Genomic DNA, 20,670 nt, shown 5'->3' with positions numbered 1-20,670 from the left:
CATAAAGGCCTCATGTTGAGCCCACTTTGAAGTTTCAGTTGGGGAGGGCGAGCAGCGTGGATGCAGTTGGGGGGGGGCTGTGCTGGGATTTTACAGTAGCAATACACCAAGACTGGTTTTGTGCATGGGATGAGCCTCATACTTTGAGAATAGCATGCAAACAAAAGAAGCACAATATGCCATTATTAGGTTGGTAATATTTCCAGATATTGTTCCTCCACATGGACACCCAGCAGCAGTAGCATCAACATTCAAGGGAGATTCCCCATCCATTTGTCCCAGTCCCATACAAGCAGACAGGCTCCCACTGATCTATTATGTTGCAAAGCCTTTCTCATGCATGTCTTGAATGCTCAGAGGATAATCACGTTTCCCTGAGACAAGCTAAGCTGCGCTAAATAAGCTGCACATAAAGAGAGGGCAAAAAAAAAAGTTGGGCGGCATGCAAGCGGAATGCTCCGAATGTTGCATCGCTGACACTTAAAAAAAAAAAAAGACTTAAAAAATTCCATTTATATATATATATAGTGAGTCAGTTTTAAGATATATTCTTACCTCTGCTCTTCTTCTTACAGCAGGTGTATTTCAGTGATGCTGTCTCCAAAAAGAAACTAGACATTCCCACTCGTTGCAACTTTATAAATCTTGTCGGAACTTCTTCAGCAACAAAGGTGAAAAAGCTGTGTGGAAAAAACAAAAGATGACAAAACTAAGACTAAACTGCAGCGTGCACTTGTTGCTTGGTGGTGGATGTCAGAGTTGAGAGCAGCAGGTCCTCTGGGGGTGCACAAAGTGGATATTTGCATTAGATGGACCCTCCCCTCGCCTTTCATAGCTGCCATTGTTTGTCCCAGTCGGGGCTCGGATTCAGTCCTTCTCTAAATCCCTCACCACTGGAGCAGAGAATGCTGATTTTTTTTTCCCGTCTCTCTCTTTCTCTCTCTCTCTCCTGAGCTGTCGGTAATTAACAAAAGATATGTTGATACAATGCCCAACTAGGCACTAAATTGCATTTAAAAAAAGTTCAAAATTAAAAATAATAAAAAAATTAATGTATATTATATTAGGAGGAATACATGATTATCACTTTAACACTCTAAATTATCTTAGACAAATTAATCAACTTTAGCAGTATTTTTTTTTCCCTTAATGGTGTTTGCATACTTTTGACCAAAAGGTGAGTGGAATATTCAAATAAAATACTTATGGACAATTTCAGAATAAAATACACATAAGGTATACTTTTACATTCTTGTCCATGTAATTGGAGTAAAATGATTATATTCGCTGCTCCGCCTTATATTAAAACAAAATCAAAATAAAAAAAGCTAGAACTGTGAATTTGGGTCATAAGCGACAATATAGAGCATTTGCTGCCATCTAGCGGTTTGCTGCTATTACTACAAAAAGTCGACCAGCAGCAATATTAGAAACAGCCTCGTTCCATTATACGTTCTGCTATATTTCAAGTTGTTTTTGCTTCTTAATGGCGTTTCTGTCCTTCAAATAAATAACACTAACACACTGTTTTGTAATTTTAACAAACTAATTACAATGACACAAACTCCTCTTAGCGGCTATCAAACTGAAGTCCCAGTTTGTAGCTTGGACACTGCAAAATAATTTGAAAACAATGGCATATGTTAAAAAAATATAAATATATAAAATAAAATCTCCTTACCTTTGCTTTGGACTAAAAAGTCTAAATGAAACGAATGAAAAAAAGTAACACTCGCGAAAGTGTCGATAAACACGCTAGTGTGACATTTTGAGACGTCAAGTTACCACAGTTTACGTCACTGCGAAAAATCAGAATTTCCGGTTCTAGATAAAGAGCATCGCTAAAATCTTGAAACTTTTGCAAAAAAAATTGCAGGTGGATCCGGTTAATCTGCTCGACGCCATACCTTAAAAAGTAAAAGATGAAATTTTTTGGGCAATAAAAATAAATTAATAAACTAAACATCCAAACGGACAAATAAATAACATGAATTTTATAATGTTTATTATATTATATAAAAGACAACATACAGATATGCATAATTATAACCATGATGACATATGCATATACAGTATCATAATTATACAGTAAAATGTGTTTATATTTATATATATTTATATATATTTTATACAGTACATATAGCAAGATATTTTTTGCATAAAAACTGGCAGTGGTGATTTTAGAAACCCATATTTTAACTCCAAATCCCCCTCAGTCCACGGACAAAGAGGCCTCTGTAGAAAAGCAGCACCTTTACACCTGAGATCCATTTTTTTTTTTTTGAGAGGTCTCCTAAGAACGTCATTTTTCTTCCAGGGATGGCGAACAGCATCAGGAGGGGACAAAGTTCCCCTGCTTTTTGACTTTCTGGTATGTGTGTGTGCTCTTCTTACTAAAAAGCTTCAGCAGTCCCAGATAAGATGATTTAAAAAAAAAAAAAAGGAAAATCTAAGCTGAAATTCTTCAGGTCCGCAACATCTGGCCATCACAATAGAAACTCCTCCATACATGTCAGGATATAATCTGTAGAGCTTACATGAGGCGAGTACGAAGATCCTCGACTGGGAGTGGTGCTTGGTCCTGTACGCTAGACATGCACGCATAAGCGGTCATGTCTGGTGGTAATGATGATAGTGGTGGTGGTGGTGATGTTCATGATGATGGTGGTGCTCGTGGCGCTGAACCACAGGAACCACAAAGCCCGGGCTCCCCTGGGGGCCGGACATTTGCTCTCTCTCCAAGCCTGGCAGCACGGAGGGTGCAACCTGGGGGTGAGGCTGCGGGGAAAGCGGCGTTTTGGTAGGGGAAAGCGCTTCTCGGGCTTTAGCTCGGACGCGTTTGCTGTGACTGTACTGTAGAGGGTGCTGATGGTGGCCGGACGCTTGGACCTGGTGTGGTAAGTGGTATACATCCTGACCCCCGCCACCGTGCGACATGTTTTGCAAAGGAGGATGGTGGCCGTGGCATTTGTTGGATTTCCCGCCACCGCCGGCGCTATTCCCTCCTTTGTTAGCTCCCTTGGGGGATTTCACAAACTGTGTGCCTTTCCCCCGAAACTCGGCCGGGTTGTAAGTGTCGCCGATGACCTGCGAACGCCGTTGATGGAGGAGTTGCGCTTCCGGCTCGTGGGAACGAGAGCGGCTCTGGCTCTGGGAGCTTCGGCCTTGATTCTCCTGGGGAGGGATCGTCGTTCCTGAAAAACACGTCCCGGCTTGAGAGGGCAAGATCGTATTGGAATCAAAGTGTGCTTGTGACGCAAACTACCTTCGAATCTGGAGGTGTAGTTTTCTATACCAGCTAAATCCAGGTAGTGATTCCTCCTCTCTGTGTTCTCGTCCACACAGTAATGCTGGCCTTCAGTGGGCGGGGCCTCGTTGCTTTGCCCTCTGCTGCTTTAAATCAAAATGGAAGCACAGGAAGTGTAAACCAAAAAGTGAAATATGATTTTTTATGTGATGTGTGGAATTATCATCTGACTGACCTGATGTAGGCAGACATGCGCTTGACAGATGGACGACTCTCCTCTTGGTGATTGCGATCTAAGAAAAGAATTCATGATTAATTAATTGACAATTAATGATCAATTGAATAATGTATTATTAATTATATGTATATTTTTTAATAATTATATATATAATTTTCGAATTTTTTTTCCAATTTTTAAATAATAAAAACATTTTATTTTATGCTTCGCCAAGACGCTATTTGTTCTACCTGTTTCTTTTTTGTGGCATTTAGGCTCCGGCGTGACAGTCAGCTTGACCCGGAGCGTCTTGCTTTTATTATGGCAGGAGTGATTAACCGAGGCGTCCACCACATCGTAGATGGTGTGCATCAAGCTGGACATATCCTGCGAGAACAGGAAAAAAAAAACACGTTTTAGCTGATGATCCAAAATGGGTTACAGTGATAAATAAAATAACTAAACACAAGTTTTCTTAAGACGTGGCAGATTTAAACTCGCCTACCCTGACATGAAAACACACACACCTCCTTTGTCACTTTGCCACTGTTGTCAAAGTCGTAAAGTGTGAATATCCACTCCTGGCGGTTGTCATCCTCCACGGAAACATCACACTCCAAGTCCTGGAGATACATCCGATTATCATAATGACTTATTTTTAATAAAGAGAATAGACGATGCCTGTCCTCGTTGTATTCATCTCTACTCATTTGCAGATGCGTTTGGGAAACTGTATTACATCATACCTGCCACAAGAGGGCAGCAAAACCTATACGACTAAAGGGGAAAAGCCACTGCCCTCAGTATGGTTCACCCAAGGGATATCCGATTCCACTTTTTTTTTAGACAAAAACCAATACGAGTATTTAATCTTTGAGTAGTCCGACTTTTGATACATACTGTTATAGAAAATTGATAGGTGGAAAAAATATAATATTCTTCAGCTACCAATTTTTGATAGTAGCTTTGATTCACTAATAGAAAAATAATAGAAGCTTGAAAACTCCAAGAGGCAAACATCTGGTTTTCTAAAGGCCCGCTGTGTGAAAAAGCAGCATGCATTTATGAGCGATGGGGCCCTAAGGAGAAGCCGCCCTTTATGGCTATATAATGTCTCTTAAGCACAATGCGGTCAGGACTGATCACAAAAGCATTTGAAACATGGAAGCCGATCCCAAGTTGTAATTTGTTCTGGAGCGGTTTACTGTACATACAGATGTCCAGGAACCCACAATACATTCCTTTCTTCCCTGTAAATAGTTTCAACTGGAGGAAAAACGGAAGCGGTGCTCAAATGCAGCTGCAGCGTAAGACCGCGTTGGTTTGATTCGAACAACTTTTGCCTTCCTACTGCTTTTCTTGCAACGATGACTCTTTGAATTCCTATCACCAGTTTAGACTTACATCCAGACTGATGCGTTTCTTCCCGTTGGCTTTTATTTCTCGCTCCCCGTCCTCCGCGTGAAGGTACTGAAGGTAGTTTTCGCAGCCATCCACCTTCTCAGGAGGGAGAGCCACTGTCATGAGAAACACAATTAAAGTTGATTTATGGATGAAAGTACAAGTTGACATGACATCAATCCTGCAGTTGAGTCTGTTATTTATTTATTTATTTATTTTTTTTTTTTTTTTCTGTATTGTATTTATTTCTTCATTTATAAAAAAAATATATTTATTTATTTTTGTATTAATTAATTTATTCATTATTTTTGTTTGTTTATCAATCCTGGAGCTGAGTCTTATATTTATTTATTTATTTATTTATTTATTTATTTATTTATTTATTTACTGTATTTATTTAATCATAATAAAAATATTTATTTATTAATTAATTAATTATTTTTGTTTGTTTCTTTTCCATTCAATTATATGAGCGCGTCCTTCCCAACTTACCCTCAAGGGGGCAGTGTTGATCTGCGAGGTGACCTGCTTTCAGATGCCCATTTGAAAACTCCTGGGAGGAAAAGAGGAAGATCAGAGATGTGGAGTGAATATACAGTTCAGACCTCAGACAGAGCAAAAATAAACATTTCAGGCAAAAACATTTCCTCGTCAGATGTGTGCAAAAAAAAAAAAGAAAGACGGCCTACACGGTCGGTGCTACACTGCGGCCAAACACTTTGAAACATGCACCACGCTGATTGTGTTTCAATGTCTGGGATACAAGTAAGCGCAGGCAAGGATTTAAGATTTCCCCCCCAAGCCTTCAAACGGGCTCTTGCATCCATCAAAAAAAAAAAAAAAAAAAAAGGTGAAGCTGCAATTCATCTTCTGAGCGCTCACTCGGCCAACTTTGATTCTTAGAAAAAATGCAAGGCGAGAATTTCTTGATGAAAGAGGCTAAGAGTTTAACAATTTTTTAAATAAGTGTGTTTATTTTGAACTGGGAATAATTTCGTTATTCTATTATTCTGCCTAAGGTAAAATGGTGGAAGGAGTGAATGCTGTCATATGGGAATAATCCACATTCTACATAAAACAGACCCACACCACATGTGTTAATGCGCACAAGCGCATACACACACGTCAATTACATCGAGATTGTGGAAACAATGACAATTAAATACAGCGCAAGCCTTAAAGCCGTAAGAAATCAAACAACAAATGATTCATCTTATTTACGTCATGTTCGCTGCCCCGCGCTTTGAAATCAAATCTCAAGGAGGCCCACTGCAAGGAGGCAAATAAAAACCAGATAGATGCGAGAAAAACAAAAGAACTGCATGTACTGCGTGTGAGTTTCAACATCTGCATGCGTTTAGGTGAAGGACCCCCCCCCACCCCCCTCCTCTCCCCTTCCTCTCTTTCTCCAGCGTAATGACAACAGCAGGGCCTGTGGTTCTATTTAACAATCTCAGAAACCGTGATTACTCTCCACTTCACAGGACGAGTGCTCCAGCCTCTAATCTAGCCCTGACCTTCATTGCCAATATGAAGGGGGGGGGGGGGGGGGGGGGGAAGCAATCGCAACACGGGGTCAAGGTTTGAACACCCGCTGCAAATTGGCCACATGAGACTTTTGGGGAGAAATCAGCTCAAGATTGGGAGTGAAGAATTAAGGGGGGGCAGGAAGTAAGGGAATAAAAACAGCGAAGGCACAAAGGAGGAAAGGGATGATAAGAGGAACAAAGATGGGAGAGGACCAGATACCAGAAGAGGATGTGCTTAGCCTAACAGGAGATAGATAGGGACTATCTCCTGCTAACTGGGACCTCTGGCTAAGAACTGGAGGAGGTTCGACAAACGTATTTTGTGGTTTTGTTGCCCTCCCGAGTGCCTTAAGGGCCATTTGACACAAAAATCATCCTTTTTATAAAATGGAAATGTTTCAAAATAGGTATAAAAAGCCAGTTCCTGTACATTTAATGTCCCGTTTGAATGTCCAGCAGATTGACTGGCTTAATTATAAACAATTATGAAACCGCATACATGCTGACAAAGGGGATTTGAAAAGAGCAGCGGTTGGTACGCATGAGTGCCATATTTCTTTACAAAGTGACATTTATATTGTAGCATTTGGAGTTATTTTTGTAGTTTGGCGTGGAGAGAGAGAGAGAGAGAGAGAGAGAGAGCTCAAACATGAAAAGGTCGTCAGACGCAGCAAAGCACGCTCGAGAGGGGGATTGTCATGAAACAAATAAAAAACGTCCTCCAATTAAAATGGAGATTCGAGAAGCCGTAACAGACCAACGTTACATCCGCCGAGCGAAACTAATGAGAGAGCCGAGCGCGTCTGACCGCCGTCTGCAGTTTAACATCGAAACGCAAGGCCTCGAAATCGCCCACGGTGTCGGCCTCCAAATCTGCCAGCCACATGTGCAATTAAGCGTCTGGCATCTCGCCTCTGCCATTCTTTCGCTATCAGATCACGCTAGGTGAGGCTTATCTCCGATCGGAGATGACAAGTCGATGCAGTGACGGGACGAACTTGTAAAACACGAGCGCCTGAAAAGCGTGTGATGTTTGTTCACGCTTGCCAAGCAGCTTCAAGTTGGACTGGCAGACTTTAATGTGGGTTAAGGTAACCGAGGGGGGGGGGGGGGGGGGGGGGGGGGGCTTTTATTTCTCCCTACCAGGTGACATCAGGCACCCCCCCCATCCTCCCACTGGAAAACAGTACACACCTTTGTTCTTCCACACCCGCACTCAAAACACGTATCGTGTTTTGAAGATCTTCAAAATAAAAACAGGCTAGCAGAAAAAGAGTTCTTCTGGCTTCAGGGTAGAAATTACAGCAGAAGTCCAAATATAATGTATGCTGGGAAAAAAAAAAAAAAAAAAACTGGATATCATCAAGAGGCTTCCTCATATTTTCCAGTCAATGCGGCTTTTTGAAATTGTGTAATTAGTGTCCGCATAACTTGTACAGTGCAGCTCTTCTTCCCTTGTCCAAACAAGATCTCAGTTATTTCCTCAAAAGTGTCTAAGGTGACACATACTCAAAAGTCACCTGACACCTTACGGAAGGGAAATCCTTTCGAAGCCCTCGGGCGGACTATTAATCGTGTGTGATCGGATGGAAGCTAATTGCTAACGGAAACACAGCTCCGCTGGTGTCAGCGTAAAGAAAAGGAACCCCGTTTTGTAAACATTCGTCACCGCACGATGAAACCGGAGAAGGCGGCAGAACAAGACCTCCATTCCAGGAGAAACCAAGTTGGCCTTGACTCAAAACCAGATGTGTTTAAACTGAAGAAATAGCGAAGATGATGTTCGGGTTGGCGAGACGGTAAAAGAACAATGAATGGATGGCCTCGACCTAATTATGGTGGTGAGTCGTTTCAGCACGTATCGATTGTCAATCCGTTTCTATCTTAAAACGACATGGCGAGTTAGGTCAGTTATGGAATTCAACGTGGAATTTTGGCTTGACTTTCCCGAAATGGCGTCGAGATGAGAACAGAACACCCGCGCTGTCATCTGGACAGGCTCCATGTGGCTGAGATCGTCGGACTCTTTTACAGGCCAGCGGGATTCTGGTTGAGGTCAAACAGGAGGCAGAACTTCTCTCTTGGCAGGACATGAATCACAAGGGGGTGAAGCCTCTTCGGGCCTTGTATAACAACAGCTGCGAGGGGAGCTTTTGATGAGAATGCTTCGCCATTGACATAAGCGCACCTAAAGCACTAAAAGTCACCTGCTCCCCCCCTCCCCTCCCCTCTCACTTTGATTTGACCTGCTGGACGGCATAAGATTAGCTAGCCACCGCGTATCTGCTTCATTAATGTTGATAGCAACGTGATGTAACGGAGGACTCGGAAATCACATTGACACACACCTCGTTGAAGAAGGAGGAGGCGCCAAGCAAGGAACACAACAGGCGTTTGGCCTCAAACAGGATGTGCCTCTGTTTGTGGCCTCCATGTGAAATTCTGTAAGCTCCCGCGCAGGCCCCTGGCTCTCAAGTCCAGCCAATGGGGAGCGCATCCAGGCCGATAAAGCTGAACAGATTTGTTCCACATTCCACGGGGGCCTTTAAACAACACAGAAGACCTCAAAGTGCCAGGTTGCGGCTGAGCTGAAGAGGACGCCAATCCCACCAGGGCCCGAAGGGACTCCACCTCTTATAAAAAGTCATGCGGAGACGCTCTTGTCTCCTTTTGAAGGCTTTAGTCGAAAACAGCACTTTAATCAACTTGTCTGTCACTCACAGTAAAGAAAAAAAAAAAGTAAGCATTTGATGCACATTCCAAAGCTCTGAGACAGCTTGGAAAAGAATTTTCAAAACAAAAAAATCTCATCAAAAAGCACTGATGTATGAAACCTTATTAGGATGCTAAATGCTAATGCTAACAGCATGACGCAGCCAGACTGCAAATTTAACGTGCATAAATAAGCTCATACTCTTTATTATGCGTGTTTTGATCTCATTTGCTATTCCACCTACCAAGTAGACGTGCGTGGCATGTCTTATTTTTCCATTTGCCGTAAAGACAGATCCTTATAAAGTCTCCCAGGAAGAAAAGTGGAAAAGCTATGAAATGAAAAACAATCTCATGTTGGCTTGCATTGCTGTATCTGCGAGATAGCTTAAATTTTATTTGCGTTATAAAGTTTTATAGTGATTGAATGACGGATTATTTTTGTTGTACGACACTGTCGTTGGAAGAGAAAGTGGATTTATTAGCCAGTAATGTAGTGAACAGTTTTTGGATGCCCCACCCAAAAGTATATTAGTACCGTCAATATAAAATGATTTTTATTTCATTCCCAGCCCATCTTTCAATATGAATTTTCAAAATAAATTCTGATTTCATTTTAACAAAAGACACCGGAAGCCTAATCGTGTAAAAATTGCTGATGATAACTTTTCGATCAACTACACAAAATAATTCTGAGCAGTCATATGAGTATCACAAAGTACAAAATAGAACAAAAGAAGCTACTGTGGAAGTCCCAGTAAGTTCTGGGACGCTCGAGGCTAAAATTACTAGTACTCGTACGGGCCCACAGAAGAAGGAACCACAAGTTGCTGGGGAGGTCATTGTGCTCTCGTTTTTCCCGCAGCGAAATGGTTGGTGAGCCACAAAACGTTTTCCTATAAAAATACGACATGCGAGGGATGCTCAATGTCGGAGTGATTCGTAAGCACCCTCTGCTCCGTTTCGACACGATCACTCTCACCCGTTTGTGGTGGTCTGTCTGTCTAGCAAAGGAGATGTCACTTGGAATTGCTCTCACCTGCGAGATAAGCACCGACACTAGTTTTTTTCCGCCCCCCCCCGCTTGTTTTGTTAAGCTGCGTGGGATTCCACTCTCGGATTTAAAAAAGCCGGTCGGCACTTCATAGGGGTGAGGCTTTGTGGTTTCGGGGGCTTGCCGGGGGCCTTCCAGAGCTCCTGTGGGTGACTGAGAAATGTAAACAAACCACGTCGGGGAAGGACAGCTGCATTGAGAAGAGCGGCAACAGCGCACACTTGAGAGATGCTTGTCCGTGTAATCCACAATGACTTTTTTTTTTTTTGCGGCACTCATGCTGTTAACGGCTTGCGGGTTGCTGGATAAGCTTCCCGCTGGGTTTCCGGAACATGCCTTCCAGAGGGATAAGAGCGGCTTCACGGTCAAGACCGCAGCTCTACAGTCCACTTGTCACCACTCCCGGCGGGTAAGTTACAAAGAGAAGTGCGGATCCAAATGAGCGCCGATGATGAGAGGCGATCATGCGGCCGTGACCAATCAGCGAGTAATGTAGCATGAACACTCCACACTTCGATTTGGGAGGTACACTGGGGCAAAGGGATACGGTTGGATGTTCTGTAGCTTAGCGCTATATTCGAGAAACAAAAGTAGACAAGAAAAGTGTGGAATAAAGAAGAATCTGATTTGAGAAGATAGCGCAGGAAATACAACTGATTCCTTGCAACGCCGGGCTTTTCAAAATAAAATTTAATCATTAATTTAAGTCTTACCATTTCTGTCCATTGTTTAGTTTCACCTCAAGCTAACTGTTTCTAGCTAACACACATTCGGCCACAAATTAGTATTTTGTCCATGTGATATATTTGCATTGTGGCCAGAGTCTAAAAAAAATCTAACATGTCATGTCTGGGGTACGAAGCTTGCCAGCATGTTTTAGGGAAAATCTCCTAAACACATGTTGCAGCGAACAAAAGACGTTCCCAGCACCTGTTTTGCGTCTCTCGTCTTATTTGGATATGTTGAGTAACTAACTCCCTTCCCCGACTGTCTGCCACAGTTGCCAGTTTAGGGAATACCGCAAAAATTCCTGACCCTACGAGAACAGGCTTGATTCCAAGCTGCGAAGTTCCTCACAAGGCTGGAAGTAGACGAGGGGTCGTAGCGGGGTCAACGGGAAGGGACGAAGAGGCTGTCATGTTTAGATGATGTGAAGGTATGTCTTGATTTGAAAAATGGACGATCACCAAAAAAAAGGGTAATTAATAAATGATTCCACGTGGCACACCTGTCAATTTCTCGATTTCTCTTGGCAAAATAGTTCGGAATCACCGAACACATGTCGAAAAATTAGAGTGGTGTGTAGGTCGATTACCGATGCAACAAAGACACGCAACCCAAATTTTTCATGAATTATTCTCCAAGGAAATTACTGGTGAGTTGGGGGGGGGGGGGAACCCATGAGGATAAATGTCTTTGAACTGGCAAGACGGCGTACAAAGTCTACATTTGGCCGATTTAGCTCGCTTCTGCTGGCCGTGTCCGCACTTTGGTGACCTGGCAGGCAAAAGCTGTGTGTGCACCAAACACGTTTCCCCAGTGTGAAATTCAGGAACGTAATTCATCCATGGCAAAAGCGGAGATGAAAAGGCAATGGTGCAGAGGGCAGCTCAAGCGCGGCTCCGCCTCCTTCTCAGCTTTTGCAGCAGAGCGCACGGAGAGTCGAGAGGGGGGGGGGCTGCTTTTTTTCAAAGCCTCGATTATTGCGAACCGAATCTACGCTTTTGGATTGGCTCGTGAGTTGTGCTGGAGTATTCTTATCTTATCTCCGATGCTCAATCCGCACGAACGAGAGACCGAGCGCAAGAAAGTCTGGAGGCAGGCAGTCCACTTAAAAGCACAAAGTGAGACACTTTGAGTATTGATAAAAAAAAAAACACGAGGAGGTGGTGATGTGCAAGAGAGGGGCTTGAAAGCGATGAGATAATCGGAGAAGTACCAGGATGGAGGAGTCCTCAAAGACATGACACAGGTGGGAGGGGGAGGGGGGTCAAGATATTCCGATACACTGGCATTCTCGATAGGATCAACCTAGCCCGCATCAACATGCGGAAGTAGGTGCTAGTAATAAGCTTGTTGCCATATTTGCTGTCTTGGAAAACATTTTTGTTTTGTTGTTTTTATTTTTAGCATTTTCTCATTCACATCAATCAGCTGTTTTTGATTTGAATAGTTAATATGAATTATTTTCAGCGAAGACGGCCTCAAAACCAGAAACTGTCAAATCTAAGACGTACATTCCGATATTTTTTTCCTTTTGTAATGTGTTGTTTTCCCACTTTGTTTGTGGAGCGCCTCCCGTGAAGCAAATGGCGTCTGGGTGAGGGACGGAGAACTGCTGTTTATTTGAAATGAGCCTTTAGGTAAACATGTTACATGGCGCTAAGGGGCTGGGGTCAGCTTTTGAAGTGGACGGGCCTCAGGAAAGAAATGGGTGGGGGCGAGAGGGAGGGAGGGGGGGGGGTTTAAGAAGGCCGCCTTCAGAGGAAATGAAAACAGAGACTTCATTCAGCGCTGTTTCATCATCTCGTCATCAGAAACTTTGTAGTCGACTTTCTTCCGAGTGTAAATTCCAATTTTACATCTCGCTTCCTTTTAATGTAAAGTAGGTTTGGATGACAGGGGGGGCAGCTAGTTTGCTGTCTCCCCCCCTGCCTCCCCCCCCTCAATGAGATGTCTGCGTAGGCCATTTGCGAGCTTTGAAGCCGCTCGAGTGTTTCGACAGCTAACCACTTTCAGATGGGGCTGTGGCATTTTATGAGGAGAGTAAAAGCGATACTTACACATGTGTACGTTTGGAAGGTGGGGGGAAGCTCGGAGCGGAGAAGAGGATAAGTCCTCCAGGGTTTTAAATGTAGGTGGGGGCGTATATGAAAATCAAGGGAATGAGAATATATCGAGGAAACAATGTATGGCCTCCATATGTCTTTTTTTTTTTTCATTAAGTCGACAGGAAGTCGAGGAGTTTGTGTCGTGTGTGGTTTCATTCTCCATGCCTCCGACCTAGCAGGGCGTCAGCTTGAGGAATGTGGAGCAAGGATGAAGTTTCGAAGCATTCAGGGGGGGGACTGTCTGAGGTTTGTTTTTTTTTTCCTCCAAGAATAACAAAGTGGTTGTAAAGAAGTTGGATGCATATTGCATCACAATGTGAAGAGTTACATGACAGGCTGAAAAAACAAAAAGTAATTGCATACTAAATACTGCAATTGCGGCACTGCTATTTATGTTCTAGACAAGCGACGAAAACGTCTGATCCTACCTAGATTTACGATGAACAATGTACTTTGCTGTTTTAACCCCCCCCCCTCCCCATCTATTGTGAAATATATGTCAGGTCGCGGTTTGACCTCTATGGAGACAATCTCAAGTTTCCATTCATAGAAAAAAAACCACATTTTGATCCAATAAAGGGGTCTTTCTAAAAATAAATAAGAGACCTCCATTTACAAATATTTAAAGAGACAACATGCGAGAAGGTTCCAAGCAGCGGATTTTAGTGAGCTCATCGCATTCACAGACATCACTGAAGATGTCGTGTGTGTGCAATTAGAAATGCCCATAATAACGTCTCCACCGCTCATTAGTGGGGGGAAGAAAAAAAAAAAATATTCCCCTGACTGATCCAAGGATTGCGAAATAAAGTCCACTTGGAAATGAGAAGCAACTTTCTAAGGAAGAGGCGGGGGGACAGGGGGTTTATGTGGAAACATACCTTACACACTAAAATGTAATAACCTTTGAGTCTCCCGGTGTTTTACTTGGCCGGGAGACGCAACAAGATCAAACACAGACTTGGATCCAGATGCTTTTGCCAAAAATGTCAGCATTAAGCACGGGGCTTCAGCTTCAGGTATTTTCTTTCCTCTGGCAGCAAACGAGAGGAGAGAGACAGACCGGCGTTAACCCTCGACGGAGCCGGCATCTTGTCCCCTGCCTTGCCGCCACGCAAAGCATGCTGGGAAAATTCGGGTAACCTGCTGCTGTCGACGACGTCTAGTCTAAATAGTCAGATTTTTAAAAACGAAGCCCATAAAGGTATGATTGGATGAATGTCAACCAGCGGCCCTCTAGTGGTCCGTGGTGGTATTACAAGTGGTCCACGAAATTAGAAATGTAAAATAATTTTAAAAGATAAATTCGATTTATTATTTAGACTTATTTTTCCAGTTAATTTTGTGAGTCACATGCAAATGATGTCTAACGTGAAGCTCCGCATAGCTTTAAAGTCCGGAAGCGGCAAACGGCGTCAACGGCATGAAAAGAAGCGACAAGACACAAGTGACTTCAAAGCACCGCTGTCGGCCGGCGGAGAAAGAAGGCGACAACTTAATTCCATGAAGATAACAGCTCTGATAATAATGAAAGCGTGTCTCTTGTCTAAAAATATTCCCTTTGAGCTGTCTGAGAACTTGACGCTGATGAGATTCTTTCATGCTCGTCACAAAGCAAATTTTTTTGTATTAGTACTCAGAATTTGGACATGCAACGCCGACATATTCTGAGGAATGCTTTGAAAGCTCTTTTATTGACAAGTAGCGATTCTATTTGTTTGGATTTGGTTTGCCACATAAGGTATTCAAACTATCTATGGGACACTTACATACACTCTAAATCCAGTGAGGTAGAAAATAACCAAATATGTGTAAAAAAACAAAACCACTACTTGGGTCAGGTTGACCCAACTTTCCGGATTGTTTTGTACAAATTGAGCCAACTCTTTGGGGTTGGGCTTTTGAACGAGAAGTTTTGAACGTATTATTGGCATTTTCATTCATTTCAATGGGAAAGGATGATTTGAGATACGGACGTTTTGAGTTATGAGCATTGTCAGAATTGCCGTTTGTTATTTATTTAATAAACGTGAAAGATTACATCGTGATATGACCTGTTGCAACCAACTGGACTGACACAGCATGACAATGATTTCTCAATCCACGTCAGACCAACATGTTTCGGATTGTTCGGCCTTGTCAGAGGTCATTGCTTTTACTGAGAGCTATTTTAAGCGTCAGATGTTTCTGTCCTCCGACGTGTTACAATGGAGCTGTGTTGAAACTATTCCAAAATACCCTCATGGACATGTAATGCCTCTTTCCATCAAACACACCAAGTGGGTGAGACTCGCCCTCTGACTCAGAGGCGTCGCGGTGACGCTTATGTGAACGCCAGCGACATGAAAGAGCGGCTAAATAAGCATCTCGTGCTGGTGATGAGTGGAGAAGCCGCCATGGTGATGATGTTTACACTGACGGTGAACTCTGGATTTGGCAATCGGCATCGAAAAAGATAAACAGACACTAAAGTGTGGAGTGATGCGCTTGTTGGTTGACGATTAAATGAAGGAAGGGATGGTGAGATGAAAAGACGTTTGTACGAAGAGGTTCGGGAAAGTTCAGCTTGAAATAATAATGGTGGCCTCTGTTGGGAAAAAGTCAGCATACGGGAATTGGGATGCGCCCTTATTGGGTGAGGTACCAAAATGTTTTAATTTGAAGACATTTTATTTACCGCATTTTCTCGCTTTTTTATTTTTTCCCTACGACACAAAAAAAATATTTCTGCTTTTCAAATCTGTGGCCATTTCAACCAAACTCGACATTTAAGCGACTGTCATTTTTGGGAAATCTTATCACAGCGCTAACGTTAGCTTATCCCGCTAATCGATCATCCAACAAACTAAATCACCAAATCAAACTTGTACTTCATGTTTCACACTACTCGGAAACAATTGTTGCGTTCCTCCCTGCCTGCGGGTGGCACCACAAAAAAGTGATTTATTTAAGTACACAATACTTTGTGACAAAAGGGAAAATTTTAGTTCCCAGCTAACTTAATTGAACCGAACCGGTGTTGAAGTGAGCAGATGTTGCCCCCCACTGCCATCGATACCTCTAAAACCCCTTCGATATCTCCCCAAAGAAAAAAAAAACACGCTTAAATCCCTACTCCTCCTCTTTTCCTCTTCCACCCCCTTCCCACCGCAGCCCCTTTCCCCGCTCCAGGATTTTTCAGTACAAACCAGGAACAGATGTCTGCCGGGGCCGTGCTGAAAGACCCCGCTGTTCTGGATGCCAGCCACATGCTTTTCATTCAGAGATGAAGGCTCACAGCTCGCCTTCTTGTGAAGCCATTTTAGGGGGGGGGTTGGAAAAAAAACAGACCCTCCAAATGCCTTCAAGACTGTTTAAAAAGAGCTACATACATACCAGCGCACACCTTTATGTCTCCTCTCTGCCATTTTCGCGGCTCGGGTGGTGCTTTTTTTTTGTTTCGGCACTTCAAATGATGTGGAAAGCAGATTACAAAATACAAAGATTTGATTTCTTTTTAACATCCAGATGGGCAGGAACAACATCTATGTCATCTGATGACAATCTCAGGTTAGGTGCTGACTGTTTAAGACGGATGGAAAAACTTTAATGATCTAAATTTAATTGCCGATATGTTTAAAAGAAAAAATTGTGCCTTTTAGACGGTAAAAGCACTAAAACTACACCCTGCTCAAATATCAATCAAATATAACTTAGAAAATTTTGGCGCATCCGCCCAATTACATCGCTGGGAAGCCATTTAAGCCACGCCCCTTTAAAAATACGAAACTTTTTTTTTTAGCAGTACATCTGCACAAAATGTGTATTGTTGTTAGAATCTTTCATGTTAAAAATATTTTTTTCTTTAATCATTTAAGTTAAGACCTTAATCGCCTGTCGATTCAGCGAAGCTTTGACGGGAATAATATTAAAAACATTCTTTTATTTGGAAAATTTTTGCTAAGAAATCAAAACACAGCAGTATTCCAGAATAAGTTTCCGCTATACAGAATAAAAACGGGTTTCAAAAAAAAACCTATTCCTGCTTTAAATCTAATTTTTGACAGGAACATTAATGTCACCGAGTATTTACAACGTGAAGCCCTTTTTTTTTTTTTCTTCTTTTTTTTTACTCCAAGTGTATTCCTATTAATCTTTCTAAAGTGGACTACTGAAGGTCTTCTTTGTCATGGAATGTAAAGTGTTGACACTGGCTCCCCCACGAGCAACTCTGCGGCAAGACTTGAGACAAAAGGCGGCGCTGAAAGGCCAAATTAGTCTGTCATTATCGGGGCATCCCAGCCAGCCTGTTTGAAGCACTTTACTTGGACCTTGTTGATCTTTCCAGAGGTGTGACATACAGTGAACCCTCACATGGCTCTCGTGAACTCACATCTCCACACTGGGTTGGGAACTTTAAAGCCTTCATTATGCAAAGACCTTTGACTTAAAGTCAAGGTGTCCACTTCTGCACCCAAAAGTGGGATTGCACGGCAAAGGCAAGCGGCCAGCCGCCGACTGGAAGTCACGCTTTTGCGGGGGGAAAAAAAAAATCAATATTGAAACAAGTTTGATCTGCTGTTATTTCTTCCGAAAGCAAAGCCTCGGCACGTTGCCGGGGTCCAAATTAAAGCTTTATCAAGAAGCTTTACGCAGACTCGCGTTGGGCACGGGCCATGTTTGCGCTTCTTTTCCCGGCAGAACATCATCGCTCGACCCCCCCCCCGCCGGGCCTCCTCCCCTCCCCAAGAAGGGTCAGGATTGGGGGGTTTGGAGGTTCCACTGATATCAGAGCCCTTTTTATAACTCTCAGAGCTGCACTTTGAAGTTGCAGCCAGACAGCTCAGGAATCCTACTCCCCCGTTTGACAATGAGGAGGAAGGGGGGGGGGCTAAATAGCATGTTTGGTCAATCTGCTCCTCTTTGGAAGTCACAAGTAATGCTATCTGTCCCTGCAGCTCATTAAGCAGGCCACTGAGAAGACAAAAACCACCTAGCGAGGAGGGCCCAGATGTTTGTTTCTCTTCTTCAGTTGCTTCATCAAAATGTTCCGAATTGCAGGCTGTACTTTTTGGATGATGTGTTTACTGCCCTTGTGATGTTGACTCATGATAATCACGTGAAAATCTATCTTAAATGGCCAATTTAAGTCCAGCGAGCGTTCAATCCATAAAAAACACCACAAGTCCATTTTTCCCCCACAGTGGAACCTCTGAAGTCAAATGTCACAGATTTTAATTTCATTTTGATTCCAAATACGCCTCACAAGACTTTTCTTTTGGTCTTCTGAGGAGCTGAAAGAGGAGCTGAACCCAACAGATGTGAAATGTGAGGAACGATATGCAAAAGCAAACTCACATTCAAAGAAATTAGCCGTGTCCCAATACTTTTGTCACCAAAGTTCTGTGATTATTTCTACGTTTCACTATTAGCGATGGCATTTGATTATATTAAAAAAAAAATCCAAAGCTTTGCAAATCAATAAATATAATCATAGATTTTTTTTTTCTTAAATTAAATTTTTTTCTACCGCTTATTCTCCTCAGGCTGCTTAAATTCGCCCTGAATTAAAACTAAAGCCACCGACGTTTAATCTAAGAATCGCATCGCCAAAACACGACACTGTCTGATCCTTTCAATTTGAAAATATGCGCCACCAAACTTGCTACGCTAGATAAATTCTCAACTGAGCTGCGTTGGGACTTAAAAACACCCCGAGGACTTCTTAACATCAATAAACTTCAACTGTAGCCTCATTTCCAACATGAATATAACGTATGAGCAGGCAGAGCCATTTTTTCACTCAATGTTCTTCATAGACAACACAATCATGTGAGGGACATTTTTTTTTTGTGAAAATTGCGACAGCTGACACGATGGAAAAGGGGCTGAATATGCAGATGTGGTCGAAAGTAGGGGAATGAACGCACGGAAAAAAGATTATTCTTACTTTACCACCGACACTATGGTACATGCGGTCACACGTATATGATGACAAACTCAGCCATGTCTTCTCACTTGCACCTATTAAAGTTGTTGTGAAGTATGGAGAGATATTTGGAAAGCACCTTTGGTGATTTCCCTCCAGGGCGAGTGTGAACTCCTGCGCCCCTTTAATTTGTACCAGTGGGCGGATAATAACCTGATTTAATCTATGACTTTTGTACTATTACAACCACCCACCCTCACTGAGTCACAATTTGCGGGTAGCTCAAAAAAAAAAAAAATGATGTCATGTGATGCTGCTGATTAGCGGGGTGGGCATGATGCCAGCAGCCACAAGAGTAAATGTTACACACTACTGTGATAGTGTGTGTGTGTGTGTGTGGGGGGGGGGTCTGAAAGAATAACAAGACACTTGGCACGGGTCTTCACGCATGGTCGTCAATACACTTTGCCTCCTCCTTTAAGAGTCAAGAAGTGCTCATCTCCTCTTACAGGGGGGGGGGGGGGGGGGGTGACACGGTTTTGAGCAGACAACTTTGAAGTGCCTGACACACTCATCACATCAGCAAATGCACAAGCATCAACTCACACACACAGACACACACAAAGCTGGCATTTTTTTTAAAAACTCCCAAACTTGAAATTTTAGAGCCAAAAGTCGACAAATGCATTGAGAAACTAATAAAAGAACATTGAGGACAAGGATTTACAACAAATATCAATTAAAAATAATCATTGTTCCCAAAAAAAATGTCACCTAATTTGGACCACAACCCTAAGTTTGGAAAACTTATTGGAAAACTACTAGACTCATGCCTTAACGGATTAAAAATTAGAAATACAATTTACTCTAGTGTGACATGTTTAGATTAGACAAATGTCTGATAGTAAAATTATTTCTTCTTGGATTTTTTTTTTTTTTTAAACATCACAGTGGTAAATGTAATACTGATGTATAGAAACAAAAACATAAAATACAATGTTTGTAGAACATATGTGATTTACCTGTCTTGCTAATTACTTTATTCATGTTTACTTAATTATAACTACCATATTATATAAATGTTAAATATCCACTCTACCTGCATGTTCTTCATCTTGTGATCCATCCCTCCATAGCGCTCAGACTCGTCCATGCTTCTCCGGAGGAAAGCATTCACAACAAAACTATCCCCTGAAAGAAAAAAAATCAGCATTAACAAAATCGCATCAATGCAAAATAATCTTGATGCACTTGTCCATTGGACTAACCTTCTGGGTTCTCCCTGCGCTTGCACGCTTTGGATCATGCAAAACAGACATCGTTTTTTAGTCCATGTTTTAAAAGCGTTTTGTTAAAATGATGCATTAAAAAAAAAAAATTCTTACCGTGTTTGGACTGTAATTTTCCCATTCTTGTAACACACGTCACTGGATCAATAAAACGATACCGAGTAAATCCGAAGTGTCTCAGCAAGCGTGGGTCACATTGTGCTGCGGCCGAACTCCAACTTTATCCAAAGTCCAACAATGAAATGTTTGATTCATGGAGGAAGTACCGAGCGCTTTAATTAATAACTCGGCGAAATCGTCAAAAGTGATGGTGGGAGACGTTTTTGCAGGACGTCCCTCCTCTCATTTCACCTCAGCCCGACTGGAAGTGCAGCGGTTGGGAAGTGGAACAAACCCACCAGACGCGCTCGGCGCTTGTCAAGTGTGACGTCATAACAGTAACGTGCATCCGGTTAAGTCTTTAAAAACAAAAGCGTGCATCT

At 42.5% G+C, this 20,670-nt stretch overlaps 1 protein-coding gene across 3 annotated transcripts; it reads right to left on the bottom strand.

The window, feature by feature from the left end:
* Positions 1-1,983: 1,983 nt before the first annotated feature.
* nkd2b (NKD inhibitor of WNT signaling pathway 2b) lies at positions 1,984-20,623 on the bottom strand. Of its 3 annotated transcripts, none has more exons than XM_049729835.2 (10): positions 20,285-20,618; positions 20,168-20,194; positions 19,999-20,090; positions 5,358-5,418; positions 4,869-4,981; positions 3,992-4,087; positions 3,716-3,851; positions 3,483-3,540; positions 3,266-3,393; positions 1,984-3,194 (listed from the first exon to the last, which is right to left on the bottom strand). In XM_049729835.2, exons 1-10 carry the CDS (start codon positions 20,307-20,309, stop codon positions 2,611-2,613), a joined length of 1,320 nt encoding a protein of 439 aa, XP_049585792.1. In that variant the 5' UTR covers positions 20,310-20,618; the 3' UTR covers positions 1,984-2,610. The 3 variants fall into 3 exon arrangements, with proteins under 3 accessions (XP_049585792.1, XP_049585793.1, XP_049585794.1); XM_049729836.2 differs by having other exon boundaries at positions 3,266-3,390; XM_049729837.2 differs by lacking the exon at positions 3,992-4,087 and having other exon boundaries at positions 20,285-20,623.
* Positions 20,624-20,670: the final 47 nt, after the last annotated feature.

This window comes from Syngnathus scovelli, chromosome 9 (assembly GCF_024217435.2).
Source record: "Syngnathus scovelli strain Florida chromosome 9, RoL_Ssco_1.2, whole genome shotgun sequence".
NCBI classification, from domain to species: Eukaryota; Metazoa; Chordata; class Actinopteri; order Syngnathiformes; family Syngnathidae; genus Syngnathus; species Syngnathus scovelli.
Note: the sequence above shows the minus strand (reverse complement) of the source record. Positions and strands in the feature narration are given on the sequence as shown.